The 18455-nt window shown below is 35.0% G+C and overlaps 1 protein-coding gene across 6 annotated transcripts in view; it reads right to left on the reverse strand.

Moving 5' to 3' along the window:
* The window catches only part of TUSC3 (tumor suppressor candidate 3), a 241272-nt gene that overhangs the window by 10522 nt on the left and 212295 nt on the right, over nucleotides 1-18455 (reverse strand). For all 6 annotated transcript variants that reach the window (XM_029935228.1, XM_029935211.1, XM_029935205.1 and 3 more), the window contains 3 exons: nucleotides 16690-16753; nucleotides 3619-3693; nucleotides 166-256 (listed from right to left, as the gene is read on the reverse strand). In XM_029935228.1, the coding sequence (XP_029791088.1) occupies nucleotides 166-256; nucleotides 3619-3693; nucleotides 16690-16753 (230 nt within the window). The remainder of the gene's footprint in view (nucleotides 1-165; nucleotides 257-3618; nucleotides 3694-16689; nucleotides 16754-18455) is intronic.

The raw sequence follows: 18455 nt of genomic DNA on the forward strand, positions 1-18455 counted from the left end.
CTAAGCTGTGAGCACATGGTAGGTGCTCAGAAACTTGCTTAATTGAGTTAAAGTCACTTGGCAAATGAGTTAGCTATTTACATTAGCCTTTAAATAGGCATTAATCACTGAAATGCTGTTTATTAGCTAAGAACAAAAGCATGCACATTAGTATAATGATATTACCTGTAAGGATAGCCATGGTATTTGGAACGAAATATTGAAAGGAGGAAACTGAAGAAGAAGACCACCAGGCCTAATCCCACTAGGCAAATGACTAGAAAGAGACAGACAATGCCATTAGTGTCTAGACACATGCAACCCAAATGCATGTTTTTTTAAATGCATTCAATTAATATCAGTATACTTACATTTTAATAGTTCATGGCACATACAGGCACAACAAACCAGATAATCCAAAATACAATGTATTCATTATTTTCCACATTCTTCTCAATGAGAATGGACTATTTGGGGTATGAAAACAACAAAAGTGACTGATCTAAGTCTTCTGGTGGTTTTCTTCTCTTATAGAGTTCCTACAAGTACTAAAATGCCCCAGAGGGATCAAAACAAAACAAAATATGTGAAAACCACAAACAAGATTATCAGCCCCTGCATTATAAAGCATTGGCTATATTAGCACAGACATTTTCATTATCAGAATAGTAAGTAGAATTTTACTCTTTTCAGATGCCATGCAATATTTACAAGGAAATGTCATGTTAGATTATTGACTAGCTTACTGCTTTGCTAAAAAGCCTAATCCTTAGAAACAGTCATCCTAGTGGACAAAAAATTAGGAATAAAAGCTTCAGGAGCAAAGTAACGTGGATCTTGGAAAGCCAAAGTGGGGCCCCCTCCACATCGCAGGTGATTGTGTCAAAGAGTTGTTTGTTTCCACAAAGGAAGAGAGGGCCACTATTACGGTAAAATGTGCTGTGGTCTAGGCTTTCCCTATCACTTTAAACGGGGCCAGCTGACAACAGGAAGAAGACTTTTTTGTTTTCTTTTCCTTTTTGTTAGGAAGATTTTACTCTAAGGAGTAATAAATAAATGTAATATATACAATGAAAGTACATATGCAAATATATACGGTATTTAAACAAGATTTATTTCTATTAGTAAAATATATGTTCATAAAATTAAAATACTTAAGAAATCTAAGCCAATTAAATGCAGATATGTTTAGAATAAAGAAAAACTTAAATACATTTAAAAAATTGAAATTGATTTAAATCTATGCCATAAATAGGTAGAAATTGGATTTATCTCTTAAAAAAATCTAAGCATTTCTTAAGAAGCAAACAGTTGCACAATACTTGTATACTTTCATTAGTTTCAGTTAATTCTTAGAAAATACTGAAAAAATCTGAAATAATTAAAAGAGTAAATAAATGAAACATACTAAGGCGCAGGAAAACAAGGCAAAGTTAGCAGTTCTATACACTTCCATAATGATAAAATACATTTAAAAATATTCTGGCAGGTCTGGGACCAAGTTTAATTGCAATCCTGTAAATCAAGGAGTAGATAAGGTATGGTACTGTCAAAAAATGGCTAGAAATCTGTCAGTGTTCATTCAACTCTACAGGAATGTCATTCAGTGTTGAGTATAAATTGTTAGAAGTCATAAGCGCTTAACAGCATTCAACTGCAGCCTCTGTGACGTTTCATTTCAGACAAAGTTCATGCAGTTGAACTTCAAAGGAATATTGGCAGAATATAAAGTAAAAATCTGGTTGCTAAATATCTCAAAATGAAGAAATATATGTTTAATTAGTATAGACTATCCCAACTATGACACCAGGCACTAGGTTAACTAACATTCCTGCTTATAATAATGTTACTAAACTCAGAATTAACTGATGCTCTACTTTATACCTGACCACATTTGGTATTTTTTTATCAAACACTTCAACCTTTCTTTCTTTTCTTCTTTTTTTTTTTTTTAGTTTTCAGAAGCTAAATAAAATCCTTTTACTTCTTTTTCCACTTTGGTTGTGCTCCATGGGAAATGATGCACAAAGTACGTTGTCAAGTAAAACAGTGTATTTATTTGATTCTGCGCAGTTGAACAAACTAGTGTTACTCAAGTACTCGTATAAAGGGAAGGGAGTGGAACTAAGTGAGTACTAGTGAGGAGGGAGTAATTACTGAATGAACCACGGCAGCCCAGATGAGGTAACACACTCGTAAGAAAATGCTATGACACAAGCATTCTGACCTGAGCAATTGTAATCACAGTGGTTGTATTATTATATATCAAAAAGAAATAACGGTAAAAGCTGTTTCCCATGTCTCTTCCTGTCACACTACACATGCATAAATACTCTGGCAGTGTTGGGGGCTGGAGTGATATGTAGAGAAATAACTACCAAGAGGAAAGTTGGAAGTAGTGATTTAATAAACTTGATTTCATAGATGTTGTAAGATTAAAAATTTACTTATTTCTTACTATTACCTACTTTAATAAGAGAGGATATATAATTACATAAACATTCATCAATTCCAAGAGCATCATATTGTTTATCATAAAATGATATACTGCACAGTGCTTATGCATTAAGAGTTTTTAGGTAGTTTCTTTACAATAGTAAATCATGAGAAAACAAAGTACTGACTCAACTGTGAATTACATCTAAAATATTTCAACGCTTAAGATAACTACTTAGAAATCACCATGATTTATTTTATATACATGTCACAAAACTGACAAAAATGTAAATGTGAATTTTTATTTTAAAATTAATAAATTATGTCTCTCTCAGATACCTACAAATTCGGGGTTTAAAAAGGTTCCAGAAATGCAAAGAGTATTGGAAAAAATTTAATTATAGGTTTAATCCTAAAATTACACAAAAACCTGATAATAGTTATCAAAAGGTTTGTGGCAGGAAATTTAAGGCCCTCTCTTCGTCCCTAACCAGTGCTCCTGAGGGTAGATTTTTCTCATGTGTTCTTCCCTCATCTTGCCAAAATCTATTACTTCATTAAAGTATTTTTTTCTACAACCCCCTGAAAGAAATAGTTCTACGATTAAAAAAAAATACATAGTTAACTTGCTTAGAAATGTGATGCTGGAAATCGGTACAGCTGTAAATCTTGGAATACCACTGGAAAAGGCCAAGCCCTGGAAGAGATACTATTCAACAGATCACTCCTTTTTCAAATGTTGATCTAAAGAGGTTTGAAGTTAATTGAAATGTGTTATATAGTTCAATGTAGAAAACCTACGTGAAAACAAAGTCTTTGAATGTATAGTTGATTCTTGGGGTAAAAGGAACACAACACAGCCTTATTCAATAAAATCTCTGAAGACTCTGACCACAGAATTTTCTGTCACTCTGTAGTGTGGTCATTACTATGGAGACTCAGCTAAAGTAGACATGGGTCAGGGCAGCCCTGACCAGGTTGACAGCTTTTCTTTATATGCAATTCCACAGAAAATTACCCAAACTCATTTTGGAAGAAATATGTTTTTAAGTATTTGTACACACACATCCAAGAAATACAGTAAAAACCGAAAACCCCCAAACACTTAAATCAGAACATTTCTTTAGAAATGTAAAATGCATTTCCCATTTTAACAAACCTTAAGACAAATGCACAACTACAAAAATAGCAACACAGACTTACTCCGTCTTTTCCCAACATCCCCCTTGGATGTTGCAGCTTCATTTAGAAGAACCATCCCCATGGTGATAGCAGCATCTATAGTCGTTGTCAAGGAAACAGTACAAATACATGCGAATAAAATCTATTAATTTTTCTGGATCTGAACACAATGTGTTCTGTTCCAGAATGGTTAAGTTGCAACTGTACACAGAGATAGACAGGACTTATTTCCCAACACAAAATTACCATTCTTTGTGTATTTGACTATGACTTAATTTTAAAAATAACCTGGAATTGTGAGATTTTGAAGGCTTAACTCTAAATGTTAAGTTCCAAGACTTTGATTTTCTGAGCACATATGATTTATACAGACTCTCATGATATACATGAAGAGACGTACTAGTTCTAGTCATAGGGACAAACTTTATTGGCAATCACAGAAAATTAGAATGTATTTACCATAATTTTCCTGCCAGTTCACAATGAGTGCTTCTGTGCATAGCTTTCTTTTGCTTGACTTATAACTAATGTGCTATTTCACGGATGACATTGTTTAAAGAAACATTTATTAGGGTCAGTTAGGCGTCCGACTACAGCTCAGGTCATGGTCTCACGGTTCCTGGGTTTGAGCCCCACGTTGGGCTCTGTGCTGACAGCTCAGTGCCTGGAGTCTGCTTTGGATTCTGTGTCTCCCTCTCTCCCTGCCCCTCCCCTGCTCGCACTCTGTCTCTCTCAAAAATAAATAAACATTAAAAAAAAATAAACCAGTAAGATCAGGTATTGTGTCAGGAATTTTTTTGTTATCCAATCACAAATTTTACAGAAGGAAACAAGGACACTAACAAAGTTAGCAGGATCTTAATTTAGCAAAATTTACATTTTAAGAATGAACACAAAATTCTGTACTTAATGTCTGCTTGCTGCAGGATGAATATTTTCATACCATACTGAAAGATGCCAGAGATTAAGAAAATGAGAGGAGCTTTTCACCTTTATAAGAAAATTCCTCACCGTGTTAATAAAACATTTTTGATGGGGACTAATGTTAAGATTTAAGAACTCATCAATTCTGGAAATACATTTATTATGTATTCTGCCCAAATGACTAATGGAATAAAAAAAATGAAGAGACAACTAAAATAATTTTAGCCCAGAAATTCCTCAATTTGTTCAATTTTATTATGCTTTCCTTGTATTCGTTCCTCCTGCTATATATACCAGCATCCATAAGTATCCTGTACAGGATATCTCTAAGTGTCTTCTACTCCAAACAATGAAAGGTCAAAGAACATTATCTGCCTCTGTCTAAACAATTCAGTGGAGAAAGTAAGGGGAAATCTGCAGAGTAAATATTTCCACTCTATTTTCAAAACCATTATATCAAAGTACTGGTTAATAATTATAAAATACTTGAGTCTTTCATGATCTTATTATCCAATTTCTGGAAAACAAAAGATGCCTGACTTCTCCAGTTAGGCATTTATGCTTACAATAACTTCTTTATACAAAGAGGATTTTTTATTTTTGGAATCTTAAATTTTTATTAAATCCAAGTTAGCTAACATATACTAGAATAATGTTTTCAGGAATAGAATTTAGTGATTCATCACTCAGATATAATGCCCAGGGCTCATCCCAACAAGTGCCCTTAATGCCCATCACCCATTTAGCACTTTCCCCCACCCAACACCCCTCCAGAAACCCTTGGTTTGTTCTATTTAAGAGTCTCTTGTGGTTTGCTTGCCTCTCTCTTATTTTCCTTTCCTTCCCCTATGTTCATCTGTTTTGTTTCTTACATTCCATGAGTGAAATTAGGTATTTATCTTTCTCTTATTCTGCTTAGCAAATATACTCTAGTTCCATCCATGTTGTTGTAAATGGCAAGATTTCATTCTTTCTAATCAATGAGTAATATTCTATTGTGTGTGTATATATATGTATATATATATATATGTGTGTGTGTGTGTATTATCCATTTGTCAGTTGATGGACATTTGGACTCTTTCCATGATTTGGCTATTGTTGATATAGCTGCTGTTGATAGGTTACATGTGTCCCTTCAAATCAGCATTTTTGTATTCTTTGGATAAATACCTAGTCGTGAAATTGCTGGGTGATAGTGTAGTTGTATTTTTAATTTTTTGAGGAAATCCATACTGTTTTCCAGAGTGATTGCACCAGCAGTGCAAAAGATCTCTCTGCATCCTCGCCAACATCTGTTGTTTCCCAAGTTCTTCGTTTTAGCCATTCTGACAGGTGTTATATGGTATCTCATTGTGGTTTTGGTTTGTATTTCCTTGAGGATGAGATGGTGAGCATCTTTTCATGTGTCTACTCGCCACTTCGAGGTCTTCTTTGGAAAAGTGTTCATATCTTTTGTCCATTTTTTCACTGGATTGTTTGTTTCTTGGAGTGTTGAGTTTGATAAGTTTTTTGTAGATTTTGGATACTAACCCTTTATCCAATAGGTCAACAAATAGTTTTCAGTATATTCTATTTAGCCATCTTTTATGGAACCCCTTATGGAGAAAACCAACCAAACTAGCCTGGAAGCCTACAGCACACAAGAGGAAAAGCCCCTCTCAGCACTATGTAATATCACCACTCCCCTGCCCCTCTCAAACCAAGCTGAACACACACATATACCATATACTACATTAAATTTTGGGGGATCTGTGATACATAGTTTGAGAACACTGAAAGTTGGGTAATTATTAGAGTTCCTTGAGTTTCACTCATGTCATGAGGGCCTGAAAAGGGTAACGTAAGAGAATGAATAACTGTTGATTACCAGTTATGCTGAAATATATTTCAGTATTACCAGTCTGTGCATCTTAAGGATTTATTCTTAAAATGTTTTGGATAACCCACTGGGAAAAAACTCAAGTTTACAGTCACAGGACAATGCTAATAATAAAGTGACGGGGAAAAATATTAAAAGCTTGTATCACTCAAACTGTTCATATGTAGGGAATTTCTACTGCTTAACTTAGGCTTCCCTTTTAGCTTTCTCTGGTTACATTTGCCAAAAATCCAGAAATAACCAAATTAACACCACATCAATAAATAGTACTTAGTAAGAGTTTATTGGGAATTTAAGAACAGTTTTTAAACTGGGAATTCCCAAATTTAAGGACTTACTAATATAAAACTCAGGGACATGAAATTACGGAATGGCTTCTAATGTAAAAATGAAAAGGTTGCTGACTTCTACAGTGATTGATCATTACAACGGGGGTTTCCAGACAGCAAGGGATTGGTTACAAGTGATAATCTTATACCATATTTAAGATGATGACTTAAAGTTTCTTTTATGCTTATCAGAGCATTTACAAGAAATATCCCAAGTTAAGGTTTGCTTTATTCATGAAAAAGGCTAGATTTAATTTTAAAGTGTTTATGTGGCTTGAATGATTTTGTCTGCTCAGGGAATTCTCAAGACTGGTTTCAATTTTGTATTTCACTTTAAAATTTGTACCTAAATAAAATGAGTGTTAATCTACACATTTATTAAATAGCCACATTTGATCTGAATATTCATACAGAATTCAGATTATTTTAACTTAAAATATTTTTTTCAAATTTTCAAAGTATAAATGATATTTTAAGTAGATATAAGTAAAATAAATATTTGCCTTAGGACTCCACTGCTATATAGCTTCTGAAATTCTATTAATAAAATCATGGGGAAAATAACCCTATCTCTATTTCTAGGAATATAAAACTTAGAAAATTAAATGCTTAATTTTAGTAAGAAGATAGCTACATATAAAATTTTTTTCAGGGAAAAATTTTATACATACACAAACACCCATGTGCACATATATAGGTGTGTTATAGAAACACAGATGTAGATATAATCTCAAGGAAAAATATGTTTTATTAGGCAAAAGAACACTGGATATTAACTGTGGTTACACAAGTATAACGTATCTCTATTAAAAGATCTTCAGGCCATTTTTACTATTTTTTCTCTACAAGTTTTTAAGCTACACTGGGAAAACGATGTGAGTAAGCAACAGGTTTCTCACTGGACTTTTTGAATTTCACACAAATTCAACTTGCAATGGAAACTTACGGGGTTTTCATAAGCATATACCACACTAAATTGCATAATTACCTTCAAAATTACTTCCAACTATTTGCTATTACAAATATTGCTACAAAGAAGATCTTTTACATGTACACATGTAATACTTTCTCGAAGGGTTACACAGAGTTTTGTAGAGGGTGTACATGTGTATTTTCTAATTAACTAAGGTATAATCACACTGTACTTTCCTTACATTTCACCAATAATATGGCCAAACTTCTGATTTTATCAAACTGTTAAGGGAGAATCTGTGCTAATAGTTTGAGTATTTTTTCATAAACCCATTCCTCTTTTTGTTTAGTCTTTTGTATATTGCTCATTTTTTTTGCTCATTTTCCTAGAAATCTTTTTCCCCATCTGTGTATTTTTCTTAATTTATAGGATACTTTCTTTTTCTGGACATGAAAGTGTTGCATATAGATTCTCTTCCTTTCAGGTGCTGGCGTGTGCGTGTGTGTATGCAGGTATTTAATACTAATAGCCAACATTTATTTACCCCAACTATATGCAGGCAACTGAGCTAAGAACTATGCAGGGATTTTTCTCATTATGCCCCTTAACAGTGCTGTGACATGGGTATTGTTTGATTCTTATTTATAAGTTGGGATGGTGGAACTCACAGAGGTTAATAACTGAGACAGTGTTAGGCAAAGCTGGAGCCAGAATTCAAACCAAGGCTACTGGAGCCAATGCCCATTTGCTCTTAACCAAAATGCAATTTTCTTTTTATGTATAAAAAAAAAAACAATTTTTTAATATGTTAACATAAGACATTGTGTAAATTTAAGGTGTACAGTATGCTAATGTGATACATTTACATATTGTAATTTGACTGCCACTCATAATATTTATCAATTCTATCGTATTACATAGTTATCCTTTTTAAAGGTTGAAATAATCAAGTTCTAGACTCTTAGCAAATTTGGTTATAGTACAACATTGTTGTCTATATTCATTTAACTGTGCGTTAGTTCTCTATGGCTTATTTACTACTTTGCTTGTTAAATTTGTATCTTTAATGTTTGTCTTATTACCCTTATTACCATTTTACTGTTGGACAAGTTTGGCTTTTAAAAATTCCACATATAAGCGGTATCATACAGTAGTGGTCTTGACTGATCTCTCTTAGCATACTGTGCTCAAATTCCGTATTATTACAAACAGCACTGTTCATGTGTGTACCATTTTTATTGTTTTGTTTTTTACACAAATACCAATACACACTTAGGTTGTATATGTTGTGTCCTTATCTGGTGGTTCTAAATAATGCTGCCATAAACACAGAGTGCATACATTACCTAAATTAGTGGTTTTGTTTTCTTTGGACACATACTCAGAAGTGCAACTGTTGAATCATAGGGTAGGTGTATTTTTAATTTTGTGAGGAAACTCCATACTGTTTTTCCATAGTGGCTGCATCAATTTACATTCCCATCAACAGAACAAACCTTCTCCAGCCTCGCCAACACGTATTTCTTACCTTTTTGATAATAGGCATCATAACTGAGGTGGTATCTCGCGGTGGTGGTGTTCTACATTTCCCTGATTAGTGATGTTGAACATCTTTTAATGTATCTCTTCGCTATTTGGATGTTGTCTTTGGAAAAGTGTCTATTTAGTATTCTTCTGCATGTGCTTATCCATTTTCTTAAAACTATTTGTTGAAGAGACTCTTTTCCCCATTGAGTGTTCTTGGCTGCCTTGTCAAACTTTAGGAGATTGTATATACAGGAACTTAATTTGGGGCTCTCTATTCTGTTCCATTGGTCTCTGTGTTTCTGTACCACCACAATACATTTTTATTCCTGTGGCTTTGAAGTATGTTTGAAATCTGTGTGATAACCTTTGGCTTTGTTCTTTAACCTCGGGATTGCTTTCACTATTTTGGGCCTCTTGTGGTTCAATTTTAGGACTGTTTCTCCCATTTCTGTAAAGAATGCCTTTATATTTTGATGAAGATTACACTGAATCAATAGATGGCTTTGAGGACTATGGATATTATCCAGATCCATGAACACAGAATGCATTTCCATTTGTGTTTTGATTCCTTTCTGCCAAGGCTTGGAGTGTTGTTATACAGATTTCTCATTTCTTTGGTTAAATTTATTCCTAAGAATATTTTTGCTTTTGATGTTATTATGAGCTGGATGGTTTTCTTTTTCAGATGTTTCATCATCAGTGTAAAGAAATGCACCTGATTTCTGTATGTTCATTTTGTAACCTGTAATTTTACTGTAATTGTTAATTAGCAGATTTATGGTTATGTGTGAGTGTGTGTGTGCTCTTAGCATCTACAAGGAGCAACAGTATTACTTCTCCCTTTCCAATTTAGATGCCTTCTGTTGGTCTTCATTCAACAATGGTGGCGCTAGTGGGCATCCTTATCTTGTTCCTTTTTTGAGGAAAAGCTTTCAAATTCCAACTTGGCTGTGATGTATAATCCTTTTTAAGTGTTCTTGAATTTGGTCTGCTGATAGTTTGGTCTGTAACAATCAGGATGATTAGTCCACAGTTTTCTTGGGATGCCTTTATCTAGTTTTATATCAGGGTAATGCTGGCCTCACAGAATGCATTTGAAAGTGTTAACTACTGTGCCCTAATCTTTAAGTCCTTGAGCTCCAGAATTTGTTTCAATTATGATAATTTAAATATCTTTGGTAAGAACAAAAACTGCTTCTCTTCATAATTTTATTACAGAGTTCGTGAAATTGCCTTTTCTTGTAGCTAATTTCTTCATTTCTCATGGAGAAATTCTGAATTCTTTAATCAGTTAGATTACAATATTGCATACCTTGAGGTTCAGTGGCTGGAGATTTATCCTTCTTGTGACACCACATTATTGTGATTTTACAGTGCCTAATGAAGTGTGCCTCTGTTCTCCCATGAGAAGTAGCACACACTCTTCTTGTTCACGCTGTTACAGTCCAACAGGCTGGCAATTAGAAACTTTTACCTTGTTCCCCAGAAGGTGGTGCCACAGCACAAGGTTTTTGGGTTTTCTCACCGGAGCCCTTGGGAGCAGGCCTGTAGAAAGAACTGGAGTGCAAGAAAAGCTGGTGGCAGAGTGGGGGGTAGGGGTGGCCTTGGGCCAGTAAGAGGATCCTCCAGTGGGAAATCCCAGAGGTCCATGGGCAGCCCTTGTGCTGAAATTCTGGAGCATGTAAGCAAGAAACAACTTTCCTTCAGGGCCCTCTGATGTTCTTGGCTGCCTCTTGCCCTTGATGGTTCCTCCCCCGAGTCGTGGGGGTCCGGCCTCAGAGATCTGGGAATTGCTGGAGGATCCAGCTGCCACCTCCACAGCCAGGCCATCCATCCCTCACCACTCTGCGTCCCCACCTGTCCGCCAGAGGTAGCTGCTGCTGCACCGTCCCCACACTTGGCTCTGTTCTGTTTTGATGGCTTGCCAGTTTCCCCCATCAGGCTGGTTGGGGCCCACCCCCCAAAAAGCACCTCTGGTCAGTGTACCAGTTTTGCACTCTCCAGATTATCTTTTCCAATGGCTGCAAGTGGGTATGGGGCAGGCTCAGACTCCTTTAGATCCAGCCCCCTGAGACATCCTATCTAGTCTACTGTCCGATTAGTTGTAAATCACAAAGACAGAAGAAACCACCTAAACTGCCACGATGCTGATGTTTTACAAATTGCTTTGTTATGCGGAGGATTGTCATTTTACCGTGGCAAATTATTTCTTCTTTTCCTATACATTTTGGTGTTGTTTCTTGTTCATGAAATTCCTGCCTTTAAGTGCTTAAAAATGTTCTCTTTCTTTATATCTTTAAATCAGTTAATGTCACTCTTCTGTTCAGAACAATTTAATAGCTTTCCATGTCTGAATAAACAATACGTTTCAAAATGGCCTCTAAGGCCATAGATGATTTGCACCCGGACCCACTGCCTATACGTGTCTTCTCTTATTCTTGCCCCACTCGCTATTTTTCCAACAAGACAGGACTCTCTCTGCCTTGGCAGCTTAGTGCTTACTACTCCCCTGCTTCACAGGCACAGAAGTCACTGCCCTTTGAGTTTCTGCTCACATGACACATTATGAGAAAAGCCTCCTCCAACCTCTGGACTTGCTTTTTCCTGTTTTTCCTCTGCAACATTTTTTGAAAGAAATTTCACCTTTTTAAAAAATTTACTTACTGTGTTTCTCCTGCCACTGCAATGTTAGCTCCCAAAAGGCAGCAAATTTTTGTTCGTTATCTCACCCACTGCTAAACAACTCTTAGACACAGATACCTCGTCACAGTTTACAAGTAAGGAAAATGATGCGGAGAAAGGTCTGAATAACTTCTGCAAAGCCAAAAAACTAGTATGTGATAGCAGCAAGTCAAAAACAACCAAAAAAGAAGTTAGGATGTTATCACAGGGTTAGATGAAAATAATGAGAGGAGAGTAAAGGAACAAAATAGCTAGAAATGCAGGGAAAGATAACTAGGTGGTGGGTTTTTTCTTTACTTAACACATACGCTAGAGCAGCAGTTTGTAACATTTTTCTGAAAAGGCCCAGAAAGCACAGTTGACCCTTGAAAAACCTAGGTTTGCACTGTTAGGGTCCACTTAAGTGACTTGGTTTTTTTGTTACTACATGATTTTCCTAATATCTTCTTTCCTCTGGCTTTTATTTATAAGAATACAATATATAGTATATTTTGTTATATGTATTGGTTTTGTTATCAGTAAGGCTCCAGTCAACAGAAAGCTATTAATCGTTAAATTTTTGAGGAGTAAAAAGTATTGTGTGGATTTTTAACTGTGTGGGGGGTTGGCACCCCTAACACTCATATTGTTCAAGGTTCAGCTGTGGATACTTCGGTCTGTGCAAGTCGTATGATGTTATGGCTACTACTCAACTCTGCTGTTGGAGTGCAAAGTTAGCACAGACAATACAAAAATGAACAGGTGTGTCTGTGTTCCCATAAAACTTTATTTACAAAAATAGTAGGTAGACTGGATATGGTCCTGGTTTCTCAACTGTTGCTACCAATGATCCTATAAACTGTTAGAGCTGAGAGGAAGTGGTTTTACTCATACTTGAAAATAATTGCAAGAACTTAGTGTATACGTGCATATAACCCCAAAGTAGAATTTTAAAGCAAAAGAAGGACTAGCTATATGGTAGTCTTTAACTTCCAGGTAAAATATTCTGTTAGAAAGCAGTAGGGTCAGAATGTTTCTTGCAAACTTGAGTTTTCTAGGTTTTATTAAAAAATAAGCTGTGAACCTATTTTATGTTTGATAGTGGTAACGAAGTATGAGTTAAACTAAAATGGCTTTACACTAGCCAAATTTCCCTCTTTATTAAACATACCTTTTTAAGTGAAGGCCTTTGAATGCTGAGACTTCTTTAACTTACATTCCAATAAATCAATTTAAAAAATAGTTTGGGTTAACAAAGAACCTACATAATACCATCTGGGGAAAAAATCACACTTGTAACGTAATTTTTAGGTAAAATATTACTTTTTAAAAGGAGGAAAAGGTATGACGATTATCTGTCAGATGTGATGTGTAGGGCTTCCTTCCTTGAGTAGAAGGTTGAAGCACTAATGAAAGCCCCTACAAATCCAGTAGATTCTATGTCTCCATGTCTCACTTCTGAAATAACAGCTGATTTTCTGCCATTAAACTGTGGGGGTAGCCATTTTGGCTGTGTCTTATTGAAGTCCCAGCATTAGCATAAGGGATGGAACTATATAGTAGATAAACTATGTTTCTGAAACTTTTTCTGTTGTTCTGAAATGGCTCATGTCTATGCCTACACACGCCCCTCGTCTACCTCTTGTATTACTCTGCATATTTGTACTGAGTAATGTCACAGCAACACATACTTGTGCACACTTGAGTTTCTCTGCTGAATCTGTCAATCACCTTCTTACTGCTTAAAACGTCCAAATATTGACATAATCCCACCTAAAACAGAAGCTGCTATTTGTATAAATTATATACGGCACCCAGAGGCACTGAGCATGCTACTGAACTAGTAACAAACACATTTGTACTATATTATAATCCATTCTCGGTTCTACACGATGTTAAGTTTACTGTTGCTCCTCAGAAGAGAATGAGGATTGTCAGTTTAAGATAAATGAGAACAGATGTTGAAAAAACTGTTAGCACATTACAGGAGACTTACAGAGATCTAAATCTGAAATTATCTTCAATTTGCATCCATCATTAATTTTTTTTATGTAGTATGCTTTTCCTTGGATGTAACATTCTAAAACATTTGCTATCTATCACAGGTTGAAAACAAATGCAAAGTCAAATAATATTCATAATAAATGGAAAACAAGTGTATGTCTCATAGGAAAAGCAAATGTGATCTTATGAATACATGTATTTTTAGTTTAAAGCTGTTGCTATCAAACCCTTTGATATTAGCAATTTGACTTCCAACTGATGTTTACCTCATGTCATCATCTTCACACTGTAAAAGTTGAAGAATGTGGAGAGCTACAGGGAGGATCAGAGTTAAAATAAAGTAAACGTCAACCGTAGAACTCAGGCCTTCTGAACCCACTGGCACATACCGACCACAGCTTGGTGGGTTCAGGTAAGGTTCCAGTTTCTTAGCAGGGGCTGCGAAGACTTTGACTACCCATCCCAAGTAACCTTTCACAGATCTTCTCTTGGGCATATGTGAATGTTCTATCACATTTTATGGTTTTGTGCCTACCAGACCTTCTGGAATATTCTCACTCATTCTTGTCTGGGAAATTCCTCTTTCTTCTGTATCAAAACCAACTGAAAAGTCAGTTCAAGGTCTCTAGGCCCTGAGTGGCTCCTTCTTTGGCTCCTTTCAAGAAATGATTAGAAAAATTGTCACACTGGAACACAATTATCTTACATTTGCATTAAGTGTTGAAATATAACTGAATGAACAATATATAAAAATGAATTTTTACTGGGAAAAATGTAAGGATTATGTAAATTATTCTTAGCTCACATATTCTATACTAAAATGTCAAATATTTCTTATTCCTTTTTTATACAGTTCTCTCTCATGAACTTAGAACTGTTCTTCCCCTCTCCCCCAAACAAGATACTGACAAAATAAAACACTACTAATAGGGAGAAAAATCTTATTCTTAGTAAATCTGAATCTATTGCCTATGACATCAAATGAGTCCATCTGTTCTTAGGATTTTTTTGAACAAATTTTGCTTATAGCAACTGCATCTAGTAATTTGGCGTACTAAATCCGAAGGAGAAAGGCCAGAAAGTAGGCATATTCTCTCCAGATAAACAAAAAGTGACCATCTGGAATTTACATTTCTTTCATACAAAGGAAAAAATACATGGTAAGTTGAAAAAATATCAGTCGACTCTGCCAAGTGAAAGTAAAATCAGAAATTAGTACTTTGGCCACTTTTTAACTTTCACCAATAATTTTAATGAGCCCCCTATTTTAGAAGTTTTCTCTCTCACAAGTATCTGTAAAACACAAAATCAGGGGAAATAAAGCAGCAAGTAATAATTGGTGGCATAAAGAGAATAAGTACTCTTAACTCTTTCATGTATTACTGTCAAAAATCTCTATGGAAAGTGCTTGGGAGGCTCAGTTGTTAAGTGTCTGACTTCGGCTCAGGTCATGATCTGACAGTTTGTGAGTTCAAGCCCGGTGACGGGCTCTCTGCTACAGCTCAAAGCCTGGAGCCTGCTTTGGATTCTGTGTTTCTCTCTCTCTGCCCTTCCTCCACTCATGCTCTGTCTCTCTCTCTCAAAAAATAAACAAACATATTTAAAAAATCTCTACGGAAGACTTCATACTGCTTGTGAAATTTCTTTGCATCCTAAATCTCAACTTGATGTCAATGAGCCATGAAATGAAACCGTGGAGAATTCCTGCCATCCAGTGATGGTCTCAATGCAGCTTTTTGCTGGGGACCCCCTGAGGTATTTAATCGACTAGCCTCCTTGAATAAAGTACACTGCTAAAATGCTATATCATGGATGGAAACAGGATAGAAAAGAAAAGCCTACAACAAATAAATAAGAGTTAAAATGTTACCTGCAATAGTTTGTTTCCTACCAATGTATTTTAACACAAATGTATATTGCTTCATAAATACATGCATATAATAGAGACACAAGTAAAGAGTGAAGACGGCCTTCCCCTACTTTCCAATAAGTAGATTTGGAAATACTTCCCTCTGATGGGCAGAAAGTAGAAATTTCTTCCCGAGTAAAAAGTTAGAAAAGAGAGAGCTGGCACTTACTGATCCACGTCACAAAACTTGAGAACGTGAATTCAAATCTAGGTATTTCTGATTCTAACATATGAGACAAACAACAACAAAAACCATCAAGCACATGGCTAAATAAATGCAAGAAGAAATGGGCTATACATCTGCACAATTCCACATATCCACCCAAGTATGTGGAAAGGGTGGAAGGTAAAAAGTACAACTGAGGGCAAATTAAACACAACAGACTTGAGTGAGGACTAGATGCTTTTTGTGTGCTGTCTCCTTACTTCACACAGAAATGCCTTGTGGTTACTTCCACAGTTCTGCTTTTATAAATGAAGATGTTTGAGAGCTTCTTGAGCATCAGACGTGCTCTAAGCACGTCTGACTCCTTTCCTCCACTACAATTAATACAAGACTCAGTATATACCAACACCGGACACACTGTCCAGAATATAGTATGCAAACACAATACACTGCTTAAATAAACTGAAGGCAGAAAATACATATTTGCTAGTGAATTAAAGAATGTAGTTATATCAAAATATGGTAATAACATACAAAAACATTAACGATATTAGTCATTTCCTTCCAGATTAAAAATAAAAACCTCAAGAGGGCCCGACTGGCATTCACTTAGGAAATCCTATGCCACAGACCATAACAACATATAAGAAACGTAATCAACAGACCATGACAAAGAACAGTGAGGTTTAAAAATCTTGATGAATGTCAGGAAACAAAGTCCATTTGATAGCATGCAACTTTGGTTTGTCCTTTTCAATCCATCAGTATTTTAAAGGATACTTAGTACCAGGATAATGTGCGACTCTGCCACGAACTGAGCCTGGCTGCTTCCGTGAATGTAGCTCTGTAAAACAAGACAAAGAGGCAAACATTAGATTCTAGAGACAAGCAGGTCTTTTGTATGTTTCTTTTTCTTCTTTTTTTTTATTTTGAAGTTTTATACCAGAAAGAGAAATAAAAAATCTAATTAAGCTCTTATGAATAATTCTTTTGAATAGCTAACTGGAAATAACAAATGAATATGTTGGTTGATATGACTGTTATTTGTAGAAAGCAACTTAATATCAAAAGTAAATTTGCTAGAACTTGTTAAAAGGTTTACCACAAACACATGCTTATTTACAATGTAATGGTTATTCCAGAGTTACTGTAAGATGTAAGATACAATCAAAGTGATTAAGTTTATCTTGAAGTAAAAGAATTATCAAACATTAAATCTTTTCCACATTATCAGAGTTTTAAAATAAGAAAATAGCTTTATATTAGCATTCATTCCATGAGAGCATTTAAAGTGGCTTTTTTCCAAAATAAAATTATTAAAACTTTTACCACACTGAAAAATGTAGTTTTCTACACCTAGTTAAGAATGATTAGTAGTTGATACCAGTCAATTACAGAAAATACGACACAAATCTCCAACTAGGGCATTTCACTGCTTAAAAAGAAAAAAAAAACTGATTTCAATTGTTTTTGCTGTTAATCTCATGACAATCTGCTGCATTTGCTTTAAGTATAAATCCTTTCCTAGGTTTTCTGCTTATCAAAAAAGGTTTTGAAATTAAAGATAAAATGCATAACTTAGTGTACTCAATATCATAACACATTTAAAGCATAACTATCAGAGACCACTTTGGGTGGGCCCTCTCAAAATCTTATTTCAGATAAATATGGTTGAAAGCATGTATAAGCGTATGCTCTTATGAAGGGTAACCTAAGAGAAAATTATTCCTTCTTGGCATTAATCTTGGACATGTCACCAAATTTCTCAGAATTTCAATAACCCTTAATCTATAAAATCAGGAACTGAATTAGATGATTTGTGATATTTTTGAAGTATCTAAAGTCTTCCGTGTTTTGTCATAAATTGTGTCCTGATATTTTCTTTAAAGGCTCATCTTTCTACTCTGATCTACTCTGTCTTTTTTTTCATCTTTAATCTCATTCATAGGACAGCTGCTTCATCCAAAAGTATGTTTAGGTGTGTTCTCTAAGCAAAGCATCAAGCAAACTGACTAAAATAGAACATTTCTGGTTTATGAATGAATCCTATTACATAAATGTTTTCTGCTGACTCTATCCTGTAAATGTACTTATATGGAGATAAACACAGCTTTGAAAATCATTAACTTAGCTGCCAGCTAATCATTAAAGATTTTTTTTGTAAATTTATTTTTATTTTTTTTAGAATATAACACTATTTTTTTAACATGTGCAATTATTTTCCATCATTTACAATACAGTAGTTGCAATGACACTCAAAACAGAGAAGCAAAGTAAAAAATCAAAACACCAACTTCTGTTTCATGTAATTAGACTTATACAGAAATTAGAAGGTTAAGTAGCAACTAGTTAATCACCAAATTTCACAGCTATCTGAAGTGGCAATCGTTATATAGCAGCTTATCTATGATACATTCAAGATACATGATATAATTTATTACTTGTTCGTAAGCTAAAACACAGCCTGCTTAATACCTTTCCTTAAATTCCACCTCTATACTACAATATACTTGAGGTCCATGCAAAAAAGTAGCTACCTTTTATAT

The sequence above is a fragment of the Suricata suricatta genome, chromosome 1, assembly GCF_006229205.1.
Source record: "Suricata suricatta isolate VVHF042 chromosome 1, meerkat_22Aug2017_6uvM2_HiC, whole genome shotgun sequence".
In the NCBI taxonomy this organism is placed as follows: Eukaryota; Metazoa; Chordata; class Mammalia; order Carnivora; family Herpestidae; genus Suricata; species Suricata suricatta.